The sequence below is a fragment of the Alternaria conjuncta genome, assembly GCF_024043145.1.
Source record: "Alternaria conjuncta strain BMP 0040 chromosome Unknown scaffold_6, whole genome shotgun sequence".
Taxonomy (NCBI): domain Eukaryota; kingdom Fungi; phylum Ascomycota; class Dothideomycetes; order Pleosporales; family Pleosporaceae; genus Alternaria; species Alternaria conjuncta.
Genome location: NW_026250095.1, coordinates 1,597,927 through 1,616,889, shown reverse-complemented (window position 1 = coordinate 1,616,889; position 18,963 = coordinate 1,597,927). Strand labels below are relative to the sequence as shown.

General features: G+C 53.5%; 5 protein-coding genes across 5 annotated transcripts; 4 read left to right on the top strand and 1 right to left on the bottom strand.

Annotated features, from left to right (window-relative positions):
- Positions 1-3,890: 3,890 nt before the first annotated feature.
- J4E85_004948 (uncharacterized protein) lies at positions 3,891-5,551 on the top strand (the record flags this gene model as incomplete). The annotated part of the gene is made up of 2 exons (XM_051469199.1): positions 3,891-3,900; positions 3,936-5,551. The coding sequence occupies 2 exons, from the start codon at positions 3,891-3,893 to the stop codon at positions 5,549-5,551; spliced, it is 1,626 nt and encodes a 541-aa protein (XP_051327414.1).
- A 2,668-nt stretch (positions 5,552-8,219) lies between these two features.
- On the top strand, positions 8,220-9,638 carry J4E85_004947 (uncharacterized protein; the record flags this gene model as incomplete). The annotated part of the gene is made up of 1 exon (XM_051469198.1): positions 8,220-9,638. One exon carries the CDS (start codon positions 8,220-8,222, stop codon positions 9,636-9,638), a length of 1,419 nt encoding a protein of 472 aa, XP_051327413.1.
- A 670-nt stretch (positions 9,639-10,308) lies between these two features.
- Positions 10,309-11,884, bottom strand: J4E85_004946 (uncharacterized protein; the record flags this gene model as incomplete). Its single annotated transcript, XM_051469197.1, has 2 exons — positions 10,309-10,398; positions 10,454-11,884. The coding sequence occupies 2 exons, from the start codon at positions 11,882-11,884 to the stop codon at positions 10,309-10,311; spliced, it is 1,521 nt and encodes a 506-aa protein (XP_051327412.1).
- A 972-nt stretch (positions 11,885-12,856) lies between these two features.
- Positions 12,857-15,598, top strand: J4E85_004945 (uncharacterized protein; the record flags this gene model as incomplete). Its single annotated transcript, XM_051469196.1, has 1 exon — positions 12,857-15,598. The coding sequence occupies one exon, from the start codon at positions 12,857-12,859 to the stop codon at positions 15,596-15,598; it is 2,742 nt and encodes a 913-aa protein (XP_051327411.1).
- Positions 15,599-17,116: 1,518 nt separating this feature from the next.
- J4E85_004944 (uncharacterized protein) lies at positions 17,117-18,608 on the top strand (the record flags this gene model as incomplete). Its single annotated transcript, XM_051469195.1, has 5 exons — positions 17,117-17,130; positions 17,193-17,353; positions 17,403-17,654; positions 17,715-18,006; positions 18,059-18,608. 5 exons carry the CDS (start codon positions 17,117-17,119, stop codon positions 18,606-18,608), a joined length of 1,269 nt encoding a protein of 422 aa, XP_051327410.1.
- Between the last annotated feature and the right edge of the window lie 355 nt (positions 18,609-18,963).

Sequence of the window (18,963 nt, the reverse complement as noted above, 5' to 3'; positions counted from 1 at the left end):
GATTCTTCAAGCACTGGTTTGCTCATCTTCTCCGTCTCTTGATGTCTTTTCGAAGAGTGGATACGCTGCTTGCTAATTCCGAGATGCTCTGATCTGGATTCGTGGAGGGCCTGTTGGTGTAAATGTCCATTACCAATTCTAGGTCCAGAATCTCGTCGCTCGGTGTGTGTCCGGCCATAACAGATTAACCTGGAGACTCAACAGAAGGAAGGTAGCATCGGCAATCTCTCTCGATAAGAGATCCCATTAACATTCTCTTGCTGCGTCAGGTAGGATGGACGTCGCCGGCGCGACTGGCGCTTGGGGTCTTTGAAACCATTGCGTCCGTCGCGCGCCGACCACGCCCGCCCTTGCTGGAGCGCATACCTGGGTACCATATGTGTTGCTACTGAAGGATGCGCATCTGCGTCAAAGAGGATCACGTATCGAATGTAAGCATTGGCTTCAGTGTAGCGCAACCATGGGAATCAGTAAAATCTCATCTCAACAACCAGAGTGTCAAAGAGGAGGACCAGAAGAAGGACGTCGAAGGTGTAAGAAGCTTGGGCTCAAGGGATCGTCAGGGCGGGCGCGAGGGACGGTGCGACGTCATCGCTGTTATGCTAAATTTATCGCTCTGACGTGCCTCACGATCGGCGAACGATGCGCATCGTCCAGGAACAAAGTTTGCGTCACTGAGTGTCGCATCTTCATATAAGAAAGCTGGTGCTCTCGCTGTTGGCCTGAGGAGGTGGGGAATCTGACGCTCGGCATGCCTGGAAGGTGCGGATGACGCGTCACCAAGGCTAAGTAAGACCGTACCACCACAGGCGTCCCCAGCGAACATTCACATTCACAGCCCCAAAAGACAGAAATGTTCGCATCAAAATTGCGCCCAGAGGCAGAAGAAAAAGGAGGACATATCGCAGTATACAAAGCTAAGGAAACCAGAGGCTCCAAGAGTCGGGCCAAGTTCAGGTCCGAAACCTTCCAGCCAACATAGCCTCCCCGGGCAGTCCGGAAACCACACTTCCACGCGTGTCTACGCAGCAGACGAAGCTGGGGTGTTACGCGTTTCCGAGTGCCAACTGGTCTTAGACGTGGTCGATAGGTGGGGTAACGCAGCTTTACTGGCTGCCCAGGCACGTGAATATGTGACGCAGCCAATAGCATGGTGAAAGGGTCGCATCCTCCTAGCAACCGATTGGGTCTTTGGTTCGCATCAGACGCACGATCTGGAAGACCTTGCGGTTCCCGAAGCGATAGGTGTAACGGTATATAGGTAAGTGATTGTGGCACGCAGGGTCTCGCAACTCGGTGTCTGTGGGACGTTGCCGCATCACACCATACTATTTCGTCGTCGTCAGCGCAACGCTGACCATCCCCTCGGCCTTTTTCTTGTCACTCCTGCAGCTTCCGGAACCTCCGCGCATTAGGCTCACTCTCTGCCTTACCTTTGTTGATCGTGAGCGTGTCACTACAGCAAACACTACTCCATCCCTATATCACTCGCGCCCGTCGCACGAGATTCTGTACCACAGCATATACCCCTTCCTCCGCAGTCACAATGTATCTTCAAAAAAGAAACAACATGGGCTTCGACATCGCCCCAGCCCTCATCATATTTCTCGTTATCCTCGGAGCAGGCGCGCTCGTCTGCTGTGGTTTCGCGGTCTACCGGTTCTACGGCGGAGAGCCTGAAGATGACTCAAGACGTTTCCACAGAAGCCCAGAGCAAGACTCCTATATGAGAGAAGTGCGGGAACGAAGTTGGCGCAAGCTACCCCAGCTGGGCATGCCAAAGCCCTATTATCAGTCCAACCTGGGTCACGCACCGATGAGTCCAAGGTAAGATGATGTCGCTTCACCTGTGAACGTAGCCTCAAGCTGACTTGAACAAGCGGTAGCAACACTACGTACGGATGAGAAAACGAGCACCCTCCAGCCTCGTCGAGGTGGATGCCGAAAAAGACCGCAACACATGCGGCCTGAGAGGGCGTGAGGCCCTACAACAGGATAAACAGCGACGCGACACTACGAAACGACCGAGAGGCACTACTTTTGCAATTATATTGGATTAGACCTCATAAAAGATGTTCGGAATTTTGTTTGGATGACAAGAAGCGTTCGACGGATCAACCACCTCTCCTGGCCTGATGGACCCCACTCGTCGAAGCCTTCCTCCTCCAGATACTTCACGATCGAGGAGAAGTGGCTGTGAAGCCACTGATCGACAGGGGAAAATCTGTACTTCACGATCAGTATACTGTCAACGTCCGGGAAAGCGGGGTGGTCCGCGACGGACAGATAGTTCTGGGGCGGGGTTCCGGGACATGATTTCCATAAGGGCAGATTGGAGTTTCCAAGGGTTTTATACCTCTTGACTGTCATAGTGTTCCGAACAATGCAGTGCAAGTTCTTCACTCTATCACGCATGCGGTCGTCGCCATGAGCGTGAACTGGTACCAAACCGCAACACCCCTGTGACTTTGACAGACGACATCACAAGACGTGCAAGGGGTATCCGTGCTTTCTTACCATGTTTCCCGAGCATGGACACGACTCAGATGTCAGCACGAAAGACGGATTGGGCCACTGGAGCCTCTTCGGACGACCAAGATTCCGTTTTCCGAACGGCCGAGAGATACCCACGAAGCTGGGTATAGCCACAGCTGAGTCTTGCAGTCGTTTAGTGATATGCGCAGGGTCCGAAAGTTTAATCGTACGCTGGTTTGAGTCCAGACTGTATTCCTTGTGAGCCGTACCGTGTCTGGGGCAGCGATGAGATATCGGCTGTGCTCGACCACGGGCCGCAAGGTTCCGCTCGACGGATGGACTCACCACAAGACAAAGATGATGATTACTCTACATTCCCAGTGGAGCATTCTTTCATCCAGGTACGCTTGAGTCAGGGTTTGTGAGCTAACGCCTCGACCATGCTAGTCGAACAGACGTTTAGTGAAGAACGGCACTCTTCTGGACCGCTCATCGAAGAAGGAATTCTTGCAGCTGTACCAAAAAGACAGAAGCTTCGTATGGCATCAAGCTCTCTGGTATCTTCAATGCGGCCGGTATCGCGCGCGTCAATTGAGGCTGTCAGCTTACCATTGCGTCTCGAGATGAGCAAGACTTCGGCATATACATGCCATCGTGATTGGAAGAAGGCGGCGGGTGTAGAGGATGCGCTGTACTTTGGTTTGCATCTATCGACATTCATCATGTCCCTTTCTAGAGTTCAAGTGAAGTTCGTGTCAGTTTCGAATTCCAGGCGGAGACCGTGATGGAGGAAATATGGGGAAGCGCGAGGTTTTACGAGGCTAGTGATAGAGCGTTGAAAGCTCAGCGTTCTTTCGGTCCACTTCCTTGGGGTAGGCGCGCTAGCCTGTTGTGGCCTATAGGCAGAGAGCGCTCTTGCTCAACCTTGGAAGGCTTTCTGTGTCTACGCTGTCAAAAGAAACTCAGTTCCCATTTCCAAATACTAGAAAAAGTTTATTCGAGCATCGTTCTTCTGTCAAACTCAGATATGTGTTGCGAAATTGGTTGTCTTCATTGCAGGTGTTGGTGCGCCAGCCACCCCGCAGATCGTCAAACCTCCATGCACCCCAGCTATGACCTCGCAAATTGCCGGCACTTTACGCGTTGGAGTCAATCGACAAACAACGTACCTGGAGTCTCATCCGTGAGCTCTCATACTACCTTCTTCTTCTGAATACCAATTTCCAGTCCGCTGACCGTTCGGCCCGGCTCACGAGCTAAATGACGTCGCCGTGCTTTCGACCTCGTGGATCCATCGAATAGCTTCAGTGAATGTTGCATCCGTTGCCAAGCCGTCGATGCTCACCAGATCCATAAGCGGGGTACCTCCAATTCGGAGGAACAGGCAGCGAATGGAGCAAAGACAGTCGGTGACCATGACGATCCGTGTGTGCCGTCATAGCCCCGAACATATACTCTAGAGCGGTCCTCGCTGTCTATTGTCTTCGGTACCTCTCTCTGGCTCCTCAAGACTGCCTTGCTATCATCCGACAAGATGCGCAACCTCATGGTACTCGGCGCGCTCTCCAATATACCGTTGCTCATCTCAGCGCAATGTCCAGAATACGTGGACTACGCGTTGGAGGTTCATGAACCTCTGAGTTCCGGCAAAAACCAGCTCGCCTACCAACGGCCGTCCGAAGAATGTCGAACTTTCAAATCGCAAGGCCTGGAGGATACTGTTGCGCGCATGCAAAGTGTAATCAAGGATCCGGACCTGTACCGTCTCTTCCAGAACGCCTATCCTAACACGCTCGACACGGCCATCAAATGGAAGGGCTACGCTGCCAACAACACAGAGGAGGAGCTGACGTTCATTATCACTGGAGACATCAACGCGATGTGGCTACGCGACTCGTCGAATCAATTACAAAGCTACCTACCGCTGTTGAACGCCAGCAGCGATCCCAACTCAATCGCCAGCTTGTACCGGGGAGTCATCAACCTTCAGGCGCGATACCTACTTGCAGCGCCGTATTGCAACTCTTTCCAACCGCCTGCCGAGAGCGGTGTTCCTCCGGCAGAGAACGACTCTGCCAACGAAGATATCGTCTTTCCCAAATATGACAACAGCACCGTATTCGAATGCAAGTATGAGCTCGACTCGCTTGCAGCATTTCTACAGATATCTGCCGATTACTACGAGAAAACCGGCGACGTCGATTTCTTTGGCAAGTTCCAGTGGGTGAAAGCTGTCGAAGCGGTACTGGATGTAGCCGAGGACATGATGCTTCCAACCTATGGCGCAGACGGAGCAGTCCTGCAGAGTCCATATACATGGGAGCGAACCACCACCCGAGCGACCGAAACTCTTTCAAACGACGGAATCGGCAATCCCGTTGCCAACGGCACTGGCTTGATCCGGAGCGCGTTCCGGCCGAGCGACGATGCCACTATCTACCAGCTCTACATCCCAGCCAACATGATGTTTAGCTCATACCTTGCTCCAACAGCTGAGATTATGGGCAAACTTAATACCACAAACTCTGCAGCACTTTCGAAGAGAATGTCCGGGCTCTCAGAATCGGTGCGCAACGCTATCGAGACGCACGGAACAGTCGACCACGCGGTCTACGGTAAGGTCTACGCATTCGAGGTTGATGGCTTCGGCGGGCGCAACATCATGGACGACGCCAATATCCCGGGTCTCCTCTCAGCGCCATTCTTCAAGTACCCAGTTAACGAGGAGACGTATGCGAACACGCGCGATCTCGTGCTCAGCTCCATGAACCCTTACTTTATGAGAGGTCCCGTGATCAACGCCATTGGTGGGCCGCACCAGGGACCGGGCATGGCCTGGCCGATGGCTTCCATTGTTCGCATCTTCACGAGCGATGACGAGAGCGAGATCGTGAACGAACTAGCCCAGATTGTTAGCAGTACAGATGGCTTGGGGTTGATCCACGAGAGTATCAACAGCTTCAACGAGAGTGACTGGACGAGGCAGTGGTTCTCGTGGGCGAACGGGCTGTTTGGACAGATGATATTGGACTTGGAGGAGCGCAAGCCTGAGATTCTCGAAACCAGTTTTCAGTAGGCTTTGAGGAGGGTTAGACGGAAGGACTAGATGCTGGTCATTCACGCACCATGCATGCGCTGGGGAGTGCAAAGCTTTGAAAGCCTGTCAAATATCTCACATGCAATGCTAGTCATCACCGTCGTATCACGTTGCTGGTTCCTGCTCAAACTTTGCCCTGCATGCCGGCGCCTGGACACGCCGCCTTCAGCCACCAACCCTTTGCGATGGAATAAGCAAGACTTTTTATGACTGCATAACCCTTTTTTGAAACTTGTATATGCTGCGGCAGAGAAAACAACTTCTGTTCGCTTGCTGTATATCGCTAACTGATAACTCATCCGCCGTCATCGCGGTGTAACCGATGCCGCTAGGATCCAGCCCCGGGGTTTCCAAAGCATGCAGCACCTCTCCGACGGTCGTGGTTGGCAATGGCCTCCACCTCTATCTGCAAGGCTGTGCCGCAACCGGCGCTAGGAGCTGTGTCGGAATTGTGACGCTCTCTGAGAAAACTTGGTTCGAAGAGTTCGGTGCCCTGTGGGTCGCACTAAAATCTGGTTTTATCGCGATGGCAGGTGCTCAGGTGCTCAGGTGGTTCCCCCGCTCTCTCGCGCACCGAATATCTGTTGTAAGGTACGAAGCAGGATCCGGACGACGAACTCCCCTAGCAACGACAAACCATGCAGCACCTGGTTATGCGCCATGCTCGAACGACTGCATGCACCAAGGAAGCTGAAGGAATCTAGCGCGGAAGCCCTCGTGGAAGATGGCAGGGCTGTGAGTGGGTCGCTTCATCTTCTCCGACGATCGTGTCAGGGGCCCGCGAATTAAGCGGCCGTGTGGCGGTCGCAGCAGTAACCGCGCGCTCAATCGAGTCGTGTCTGGCATGCCGTTGGCTGCTTACGACAGGGGAACTGGAGCTGCCGTGCGATCTGCTTCCTGCTCCCGAGGACGAGATGCCGATATCCTGAACCCACGATGTCGAGATCCGGTCTCTTTACGAAACTACAGCGCGGCATGATGCTGGTCAACCGGTCTTGTCAAGTGAGGAGAACAGCAACTAGCGGTTCGGTCCCTTACTTTGCAACGGTCCCCAGCTCCCTCCAAATCTTCGCAGATGGACTGGACGGCTGAGGAAATGAAGGAGCTGAAGTGTCTCCTCTTCGGCCAGCGTTGGCGGCCAATGAAGCCCATGACATAAGCCCAATAATGCGCCTCGCATTTGGCGTGTTTGGGATCAACTCTCCAGCTGCATCTCCGATTCTTCCCTCACGATTACTCTTTCCCTATCACAGCAAGAAAGCGCCAGTGGCTGTCATCCGCTTGGTTCCTGCCCGACTAGTACCGAACTACATCTTTGACTTGCGACCCATCTTTTTGTCTCTTCTCTTCTCATACGCCAAATTACACAGCATTCACTCGCTTTTGGACCCCTCCTGATACCGTGTTTCACCTAAACGACATTTCAGCGATTTGAACGTCTATGCTAAGCGCTGAGGCTGCATCCTCCACGCTACACACCAACACCATCCACAGGCGCCAATCCGACCAATCTTGAACCACCGCGACTGAGGCTCTGTCCCCACACTCCAACATTTACTGTCTGCCGGTGACGAGCTGCATAAAACAACCGGCCTCTGTTTGCTTCACAAATTCTCCGAGTTGATCTGATTCCTCGGACTGCGACGTCCCTAGTCAACCTCGCCATAATCATACATACGCGCAGTAGGCCAGTTTCAGCATTTTCTCCAAACGCTTGCTATTGCGCACCAATCATTCACTTGCTGGCTGGACTTTTCGCCGACGCGACCATACAGAAGGAGCAGGCTAAAACATCCAACTCACCGACCTGCATGCACTTCTATAATTGACACCCACGATTCTATGCGACACATCAGAGGTGGCCAGGGCTTAGACGCATACGCGCTTCAACGCCGGTAGTCCTTGCTGTTATCAGCTTAGGTTAACCCGACATAATGGCCATGGACAATACTACGCTCCACACTTTTCTGTTGTATGTCTACCCCCTCTGTGCCTCACTCTAAGGCAGTCACTTATTCTTGCATCAAGTCACTGCCCGGCTGCACTGCGCAGTGTCGTCTTACTTGGATCTTGGGACAACTTTTCGCGACCCTATCCACTAGAACTCGACGTACGCGGGGGCCGAAATATCTGGAAAGGCTGCTTTACCTTTTCCGATATCATTTGCGACGGAGATCTAGACCAGCAAACACCCAAGCGGGACGGACTTCTCAAGATGGGTGGGACTTACTGGTACTACGTAAGTCGACTACACTGCAGGATAAAATTACTTACTGACAGTATACAGTACAAGGTCGATGAGGATGATGAATGTCACAATCCTTCGGAAGAGTCGACGACATTTTGTCCTCTTCTGCCAGGGCAGCGCCTTAATGTCTTGGATGTGCCCCGCGAAGGGGGACACAGCCGCAGCATCTCAGATACCTCTTCCGCTTTCACACGCGACCCCAAAGATAGGTATCTGACTCCAGTACCACCTGCAAGTCTAAGGCCTCTGCTGCCTTCGAGATCAGGTAGTAGTGGCGAGGCCTACACTTTGCCTCTGCCTTCGCCTTGGACCCCCAAATCAGCAACGCATCCACCCACAGAAGGCTTACTGTCTCCACATGTGGTGCGCCATGCCCGAAGTGCATCAGCATCCCCCTACATGCCGTCTACTCCCATCTTCCCGGACTTCAAGGTTCTGAAAGAGAAGTTGGCATCGAAACGATCAGCTTCGAGGAATCGCAGCGGATCAAAGACCAGAGAGCTAGACATCAGTGCGCCAGTACTTGTCAGTGGAGGAGAGGAGCTCAATCTCATTCCGCTGTCTGTGTATCGACCCTCAATCGAGTCTATCAGAGAGGTGGAGATACCCACAACAACAACGTCGCGCGCAGTACCCAACATCCGAAGGGAGTTCTCTCCGCTGGCATCTCATCCTGTTGATCCCGTCCACGACTCATTGTTTGGACCTGCAGAGCTGCCCACTCCTGATGAGCGCCCTACCAGGCGTCGCCGCTCACACGTTCCCTCAACTGTGATCACAAGCGAGTTCAAGGTCGAGCAAAGTCGCCTTCGTGCCAACTCTAGCGACACAAGACGAACCCAGCATTACCTGTTCTCTAATGACCCTTGGCTTTCGTCTCCTAAGCTTCAAGAAGACTTCGAAGTGGAGGATCGCGTAGTGGAGGATGACACCCCATCTGCGCCCGTACTCTCACGACCGTCGACCTTCCTCGGTGCTCCTATGTTAAATGAGCGACCCACCTCAAGCCACGGTGGCAACCAAAGCACAAATCTTCGACAGTCACCACTGGACAAAGAGCTTCCAGCCCTTCCTCGCTACCTGATACCCGCACCACTCTACGCATGCAACGAAGCCACAATCAGCGAACTACCAGCCAGCGAGCCAGAAAACGAGTTCGAAGAAGACGAAGACGACGAGCGCCTCGACAACTTCAGCGTGTCTTTCCAAGAAAAAGCACGCAGCCACTTCTCCACCTGGAGCAACGACTCCATCGGCTACAACTCACCCATCTCAGACAACAACGACGACGCCGTCCTCTCCCCCACCTTCAGCTCCCTCACCAGCAACGACAGCGACATCGACACACCCCAAGGCCTACTAATCCACTACTCATACGCCTCACCCCGGCAAGCCACCTCCCCAAAACACGTCTCCACGGTCCCTGAAATCCAAACCATCTCCACCGACACCACCGACAACGAAGAAGAAGAAGAGTCAGAAGAAGACGTCCAATCCCCTTACCGCCTCTCCACCCCACCCCAACTCAACGAACTCCGCATCTCAACCTTCGGCTCCGACCTCTTCAAAGTCGAGACGCAGCACTCTGACGCGTCGTCGCGGCGCTCGTCGCGGCGCCAAGCGGCTTGCTTTGGACTTGGCTTCCAGTATAGTCTGCCCGAGCATGACGTTGGGAGTAAGACTACGCTTGCGGAGTCGACGGTCGTTGCGGAGACGGAGCGCTTGCAGCGCACGATTAGTGTGCAGAGGGAGAGTTCGATGAGTGGTGTGCATGCGCTTATGGAGGATTTTGCCTTTCTCGGCGATGCTGTTATCTGAGCTGACACCCAATTTTGCTCTTGGCTACGGGCATTGATGCACGGCTTACCACGCCCGCGATACTTACTTTGCGCATATCTTCTCGCGACATGTCCGCCTTTTCTAGCTTCTTTTACGGCCGAATAGATCTCTGCGTCTTCGCCTTTTCCAGATACGCTTTTTCCATGTACAGCATTCGGCTTTTTTACTTTTACTTTTCAGATACCATCGACGCGATTATCTAGCGACTTAGCAGTGCATTGCAAGGGAGGCTTACTTGAATCAATGATATAGCACGCACACGTATACATACGTTCGTGCGAGGTTGGAGGAGATATGAAGACAGCGTGAACAGATAGATACAGAATGATGTTTTGAGAGAGTAGATAGTAGCATCGTAAGGTGTTGAGAATGAATCAAGATATCTAACAATCATTGTTGTTTCTTCCTTGTGTGTTGATGATTCCACATCCATATCTTTCTTGACGGAGAAGGTTCAATGTTCAAGGGCTGGTTCAGTGGTTGGACGAAATGCGAGGGAGTCACACAAAGTGCAGTGTTCAGTGTAAAGCTTCTCATTCCACTTCGTCTATCTGAACAGTAATCTCCTGGGCAGGGGGCTATCGATATGACATTCCGACTAGCTCTTTGATCGTCCAACTCTAGCACCTTCGCTGTATAATTCCGACTTCTATGAGATCGTGTAGTTCTCAGCAACAGACTTGACGTCCTTGGAGAAGCTGATCTCCTGGCCCATGGAAAGAAGGGTTACAGAAGAGACCTGTCACATACGTTAGCTTTGGAGGCTTCATGCAATCCGGGTGGAGATAACTTACATCGACATCCACGAATGGTGTGGCCTTGCTGAACCGGACGTTCATAGGGAAGAACTCAGAATCGCTGCCAGCCTGGGCCTCGAATTCGAAGCTACCGGAGCTGTTCGCATCGTCTACGGCACCAATGTTCCACTCAATGCTGTCACCGCTGACCTCGTATACGGCGTCGAAACTCGAAACGTTGGGCTCGTCGGTCTGGTATGGGATAGTGACGGTCACATCCTTCAACGAGTCACCGCCGGTGAGCTCGTACTCCACAGTAATGTTGTACATGTTGCCTGAGTCCTCGACCCATACGCGGAAGGTGATAGGTGGGTCGGAGATGTCGTCGGGCCGTGGTGCCAGCTTCCACTTCATGACTCCTATGCCCATGTTGGAGGGGAAGCCCTTGCTTGTGTCGGCCAACTGAAGGACCTTGTCATTCCTAAAGACCGCCTTGTCAACCTTGGGATGTGTCATCAGCTGTGCGCCGCGAGTGTCACCGGTGGCCAGGTCGAGCTTGACTTGCGTGAGGGAGGGGTCGGTAATCTTGAGTTGCATCTCGCCCTTGACTTCGAAGGACTTGAGAAGACCCTCACGATCCAGGCGGGCGGAGATGGTTTCGTTGGTGGTGATGTGTACGGCCTCGCGATCGGTCGAGGTGGATTGGCGTGCGCTTGCTGGGGCGACCGCAGCGGGAGCAGACGGCTTGGGTGCGACGAGCGGTTCCTCCTCTGCTGGCGCCTGTTCGCCAGTGACTTGCTCGTACATGTTGTTGGTCTTGTTCTTCTTGCCGAGCTGCATGCCCTTCTTGCCCAGCGCCAATGGCTTGCTGGTAGCCTTCTTCTTTTCGGCTTCGTAGCTGTCGTACGTGTCGGTGACGTTGGTCGTAGGCACGCTGGGTGTGAAGGCGGGATACGAAGGTGAACGACCACCCATGCCACCGCCCATTCCGCTGCCCATTCCGCCTCCCATGCCTCCGCCTGCTCGCTGGGATCTTGACATCTCCTTCCTTTGCATCTCGAGCTGCTTGGCCCGGCGCTTGCGCTCTTCTGACGCCTCGAGCTCCTTATTCCGTGCGATGATTTCCTGGATGCGCTCCTCATGCGATTCCATGTCCAAGAAGGTCTTGATCTGGCTCATGGTCAGGTTCTCCCTGTAACCCAATGTGACGATCTCGTCGAAGGCAGTGAGAAGCTCAAAGGCATTCTTCTGGATCTCGCGCTCGTCGAGGGATTTGCATATCGAAGAGACAACCTGGGCAAACAGGTGCAGCGAGTTGATGTCTTGCAGGATGTTGGATTGTAGGTTGGTGATCAGAACCATGTAGAGTTCGTCGAGGGGTTGGTATACGTAGCGCACGTTGTCCTGTTCGCAGGTCGTGTGCTGGGTTCCGCTATCGGCGAGCTTGGGGAAGGATGCGAGGAGGGCTTCAATACGGGAGCGCTGCATCTCGCGGAATTGGCGGGAGACGACTGCCTTCCCGCCTCTGGTGCATATTGAAGCTGCGAGGACCACCTGGCTTCGTCAGCTTGGTGTTGTAGACGGAGGCGCACCAATTGTCTTATGCGTGGTCTCATACCATTGTATCTAGAGTTCGTAGGAGTCGCAAGGGTTGGTGGTGCTGTTTGGGGTGTACTGGCTTCGTGTACAATGTCCCCTAGACTTGAGGCCGCGTTGTCGAATGTGGTGGGGAATATTGTCCGCCAGGAAGTTGCTAAGGAACACAATTCCGCCTGTCGTGTTTACGGAGGGTGAAAAGACGTGTTCAGTACGAAGAAACAAGAACACGACACGATTGTATCAAAATGAGGACGCGAGCTGGACAGGTCACTGAGCCAGCCCAACTGCACCAGTCGCAACACCTGGAGGTTCCAAAGTGGACACCTGTAGTCACGTGCAGCTTCCGTCTGCCTAGCGGCAAATCCTCACTGACGCAGCTTCCCCTCCGCTGGCCTGTTTGACAACACCTGCAAGCCGCGACTTGACTACTTCTCCCGCTTTTCTACACGATATATCTGTTGCGCCGTCGCGAGCAGCAACATTCAAAAATTATACAGTGCATCCGCGTCAGGTGTAAGTGAAACCACGTTAGCACCTGCCACTTGCCCGCTTGCGCCAAAGCACTTTCCCATCTTAGCGCGAACACCACCGTGCTTCCTTTGTCCAATTTCCAGACAAGCCTCCTCATCCTCACCGCGTACAGGCTCTCACAATCGTAAATCCCTTGCGAAACTCATCGCCATGCCCTTGTAGCCTCTGAGCGACGCTGCGCACTCACCACAAACCCCGGTTTGCCGCATCGCCACCCACCTAGTGACTCGCACCTGGCTGTGACGCGCTTCCCACACTCCTTTTATTCTACGCGTTTCGACCGACAAACAACGCCTGCAAACGCCTCACTTGCACCCCTGATCGCATACCATGGCTGCCGCAGCACACACAATACCAGGTTTTGAATTCTCAACTGCCGACGACGACGACAACATGGATCTACATTCCGACGATGGCGGCATCGACTTCGATGATGGTGACATCGACCTAGATCTCGACCCTCCGCCTCCCCAGCCCCAGGACGAAGAGATGTCCATGAACGACGCAGCCTCGGTCAATGACGTGGATGCTCAGACTGTACCTGGCGAGCAGGACGATTTCATGGTCGACCAAGAAGACGTGATTGAGGAAGATTATAGCTTCCAGGAAGACCAAGGTGTCACAGTCGTTGACCAGCCTGTCGCACAGCCTGATCACTCCGCACAGCCCACACAGTCGCCACAGTCTGCCGCAGCCAGCCTTCCTCCAATCCAGACGAATACCTCGCATCAAGATGACGACCTAATCGACTATTCCGAGGAGGAGGGCGACGACTACCACAACCCCGAGCTACGTTCACCGTGGCTGCGAACCGAAAGCTACGCAAGCTACTACTCGGACACGCAGGCGGTACATGACGAACTACCTAAGGAGATGACTGAACAGCAAAATGAGATACCCGCTGATTTACAAGCTCTACTTCCCATGTCTGCAGATAACAAACCGCCCAGCCCGCACCGAGAGCCCCAGACCGTAGCTGCTGACAGCCCGACGCGCGCAGCGGCGCATGAAACCGCACCCTCACCCCACCCGCAATCGGTCGACGACAACGAAGAAGACAGTCAGAATGATGATGGTGACGGCGGTGTCATGTTGCCAGGCCAGGAACAGCATGCAGATGGTGAAACCCAAGATCAAGACTCGACACATCACGGCTATGAACAAGAAGCTACTGCTGATGACAGCGAGCATCATGACAGTGACTCATCTGAATTTCCATCTGTCACCGTGAACCTCCATGGCGAAGAATATTGGCTTTTCAAACAGCATGACTACGACAACAGTGGAGACTGGCTCATTCAGGACATCTCGCTTGCGAAGGCTAGTTTGTCAGATCTCTTCCAAGCATGCCGTATGTCCCTGTGTGAGGATGTGTCAAACGAGACAGAGATCGGCTTCAAATTTGAGCACTTGCAGAATCTGGAAATCTTCGAAGACAACACGGCATGTGTAGCTGTTTCGCTTGAGCGTCTTGTGGGATACTACCGTTCGCTTCATGCACAAGATGGCAACAACAACCCAGACTCCTTTTATATCTCCTTGATGCTCCGACCGCGCTTCGCTACTCTGCTCTCAGACATCGCAAAATATGCCGACCAAGGGAGCGGCTATTCTGCTTTTGAGGCTGCCGTTATCGCTGGTGAGACACATTTCGCCGGCATGATTGCTGGGGCTTCAAGTGATGAGCCCACTGAGTGGGACACCCAGGAGCAGGACCAAGCGTACGGTGAGCAGCGAGAAGAAGCAGGCGATCATGTTGAGGAGCCGGAGTCTGCGAATGCTGAAGCACAGGCACCAGAACATGACGGCAATGGTGACCACAACGAAGAAGAAGATGAACAAGAGGCCCACGGCGGCGAGCATAACCATGACGAAGCAGAAGATGAGCAAGAGGCCCATGACGGCGAGGGAGTGGATGTGCACGAAGTGGAGCACACCTCGGTTGATCATACTTCTTACGATGAGCCTGATCAAAACGAAGAGCCCACTGAGCAGAATGCTCAAGAGGGAGATGGCGTGGAGGATGCAGAGCGCGAGGAAGTTGAGGTTGCACATTTGCCAGAAGAGGAGCAAGCACCGGCCCCTGAAGAAAGCCACAGTGTGCAAGCTGCTAATCCTAGTGACGTATCCACAAACCCTCAGGAAGTTGTGGAGCAACCTCGGCAAGAGAGTCCCAAACCGAGCGAGAAGACCGACGCCGAGTCGGAGGCCCTTCGCTTGCAGGAGCAAGATGACTTGATTGACTACAGTGACGAAGAAGACGAACCGGCCGTGGATGTCAAGGGACCTGAAGATGCTTCCGCTAATGAGCCGTCACCCTCGTCCGCGACGCTCCAAGGCGATGAATCTGCCAACGCAGATGGACATGGCTCCACCGTAGGCTCGTTCAGCCACAATGAGAATGCCGCCGAGAACGCTGCGGAAGCCGGCGAAGACCCTCATGGCGAAGCAGTACATGACCACACCGAAGGCAACGACGACAATGATCAGTCGTACCAGGACTTTGTGCAAGCTTTCGACGAAGAGGACCCCTTCCAGGACTTTCAAGCGGATGGAACAGATGACTATGGTGCAGGCGCATACGACGGCGACACTAACCAAGACTTCGCCACTCAAGAGTACCAGGACCTGGACGAACAGCCAGATCTGGACTTCATGAATGGAGACGAGTTCAACGTTGCTGGCGCTGATGTGACGGATGGCAACGATGTGAACGGTACGGACGACTTTCTGGATCTGGAAAACAATCCTGAGTGGGACGCCGACCCGGATCTTGCTCAAGAGGGTTCAGAGATGCCGGCCATTGCACATGATCACACCGACGCCCAAGACGGAGAGGACGGTGTGGCTGGACAGACTGCGAACGCATCGTCTTCGGCTGCAGATCCTACAACGGCCTCGTCTAACGATGCCAATGATGTGTCCCCACAAGGACAAAAGCGATCCATCGACGAGGCTGGACATGGAGCGGATATTGCATCTGACTCTATAGGTAAGCTCACAATCTTTATACACAAGCGAAACTCATGCGCTGACTATCTTGCACCAGACGCCAAGCGCCCCAGAGTATGAAGGCCCGCCGTCCTCAAAGTCTACCGGGCTTTCGACTCTACTAACAAGCAGCTTCATTTCCGCCCTTTCTTCAACCCAGTGCGCCCTTGAACTAATATGATGTATACTAATAACAGGTCCGACCATGCAGCGCGCGCCGCCGGATACCAAACCTTGTGGAGGAACATGGTTGCCAAAAGGTAAGAGAGTGCATCTTCTTGCGCGTTTTGTTTGCGTTATGCCCTGCCACTACAGGGATTGCAATTTGGGCGATGTTTCTTTCTTCTGCGCAATTTCTTGGAGTATGCGGGGGTCAGGATGATATGTCCAGGGGCGGCGGAGGATTTGGTGGTGGAAAGATGGAATCTTAAGGTGTCTCGAGCCATATACCCGATGTTTGGAGTCGAAGTTCAGGATACCCTGAAGGGACTCCAGGCACTTCCAACCCTGAGTTGGAGAGTCTGAATCGAAAAGTCACATGCCCAGAATGATCCTTAGCTATACCTCGGTGGTGAATTATTACGTGAACCACGATCAGCACAGCGACGTGATCATTCTCGATTGCATGTTGTGGGGGAGCGATTACGAGGTATGCTATTTTGGTTGCGCCTGAGGACACTAGACGGATCATCACGAGGCGCAGCACTCAAGCTGGAGACGGCACTATTGGCAATTTGACTCCACCCACAGCTGTTCCTGGTACATGTCACTTGTAGAGATGAGGGCGCGCAAGGCCAAGGGAGAATTATAGCTATATTTGCGGCTAGATATTGCAGGATGGAATGCCGCGTCTTTGTCTGACGAGGAGATCGACAGGCTCTAACTCTAGCGTGGGTGAGGCGTGAGGACGGGGACAGGGGAAGCTAAAAAAGAAGCCCCTGCGTAAGACGCAAGCCGCCGTGAAACCTTGGGGTCATGGCACTGGCGAGACCGATACGGCACGCCACCTTGTTGGGAAACGGTTTATCGATAGATAGACAGACGCGCACGCATCTTGGTCAATCATCACAACTCTGCCCTGAATCATTGCACTCGTTCTCACTCTCGTTCATTGTCGCTGGATCGTGCCCTTGGTCACGAGATTCCCCGCGCTCGCTTGCTCCCTCGACACGTCTAGACGTCTCGCCCACCTTTGTTGCAGTCACTTGATCCTTGGCTCGGCTCAGGAACAGCGTTTGGTGAAACGCGAATCGCTTCTTGCGCAAGCATCCCCAACCCACCACCTCTTCCGTCGCATCTGCCATCGCACCTGCATATCATATCTATCGCCCGTCGCAGTCGGTCGCTCAGTCAGTCAACTCGGCGCTTGCGCATCATCGCTCCTTCCACTGGCGTCCCTCCTTCCTCTTCGGCAGGCCACGACACAGGCGCCTATCGATAACCCCAGTCCACGCAATCCAACGTCAACCGCCGCGCACTAGCTTCACACCACCCACGCCCGTTGCTATCGCCTGCGCACATTCACAGCGACGTCGATATTGATATTACCTGGCCGCAAAGAACCAAGACAGGTCGCATAGACCTACAACAACCGGCAAAATGGTCGAAGACAAGTACGTTGCGCCAAGGCACGCCATTTTGCATGAGACGCCCCAGGAACTGACGATAAGGACAGATATGTAGGACTCATGCTGGCCGTGAGCTCGTCACTAGCCATTGGCGCAAGTTTTGTCATTACAAAGAAGGGCCTCAATGCCTCGATGGAGAAGCAGGGCTTCAACGGCGACGGTTTTGGATATCTACAGAACCCCGTGTGGTGGGCCGGCATAACAACGAGTGGGTGCACACGCGATACCATGCCGTGTGCGTGACTGATAGCATACAGTGGTACTCGGCGAGATCTTCAACTTCGCGGCATACGCCTTCGCGCCTGCCATCCTCGTAACACCCCTCGGCGCCCTTTCAGTTCTTATCGGTGCGGTACTCGGCTCATACTTCCTGGACGAACAATTAGGACTTCTGGGCAAGATTGGCTGCGCGATATGTCTTATCGGATCTGTCATTATCGTGCTACATGCGCCGCCGGACAAAGAGGTCGAGTCCGTTGAGGAGATCTTGAACCTTGCGCTTCAGCCAGGTACGTTTACGCGCGCTTCTGCCGTTAAGGCTACGACAAAGACTAACGCAACATTTTCAGGATTCCTCTTCTACTGCGCTTTCTGTGTCGTCTTCTGCATCTTCATGATCTACAGCGTTGCGCCCAAGTACGGTCGCAAGAACCCGCTCATTTACCTCTCCATTTGCTCGACCGCCGGCTCCGTTTCCATAATGTTCATCAAGGCCTTCGGTATCGCCCTCAAGATGACATTCGCGGGCAACAACCAGTTCACGCACCCCTCCACATACGTCTTCGTAATCTTGGTGGTCGGATGCATCCTCACACAGATGAACTACTTCAACAAGGCCTTGAGCCAGTTCTCGACAAACATGTACGTTCTGCATCCTCAAGTTTCACCAGCGGGTGCTAACGCACCACTACAGTGTCAACCCGCTCTACTACGTCATGTTCACGACTTGCACCCTCATCGCGTCCTGCCTCCTCTTTCAAGGCTTCAACACCACATCTGCCGTCAATACCATTTCCCTCCTTTGTGGTTTTCTCATCATCTTCTCCGGCGTATATCTATTGAACCTTTCGCGCGAAGACCCCAACGGCAGCAACGCATACGGCTCGCGTTTCACCGACGGCCCGCCTTCTGACGCCATATCCGGTTTCCCTACGAGACGCAGTATGCAAGCGCGGCGCAGCGAAGAGCTGTTTGAGCGACAGTCGATTGGTGTCGTTCGTGATGGCAGGCCTAGTTATGCGGACGCTGGCGACCGTAGCGCGCTGATGCATGACTACGACGTTGAGAACCAGTTCGAGCTTGGAGATTTGGCCGATAGCGACGATGATTTGGAGGGTGGCCAAAACACCAAACGAACAAGCTTCGACGAAGAGGCAAGGTTAAATGGTAGACTCAGCGGCACAGGCAGAGGGCGTGTGCAAAAAGAGTCGATACAACCGAAGAGGAACTCGTCAGTCCGATGAAACAGGTCGACTGACGATGACAGTCGATGAATGCAGGCTTTTGCCAGTCTCGGGCGTCTCAACACATACGGAGACAAGTCCTACGTTTGAGGACACGACTGGTTTGCGGAATTGCATTGTATCGCATCGTGGCGTTTGAGGTGAAATTTGTAACATGGGGTTTAGGGTAGTGGAACAGGCGCCTCGGATCAAGGTGCCGGCCACTTGTACTTGTACTATGATAGCATGATATGTATACCCAGAAGGCATAGAGGAAGGATGGTATCTTTCTTTAGCACTCGAATTGCAAATATTTCTTATGTTCAATTATCAGGCATCAAGTTCACGTGTCGTATACTTTACTACCCCCCTGAGA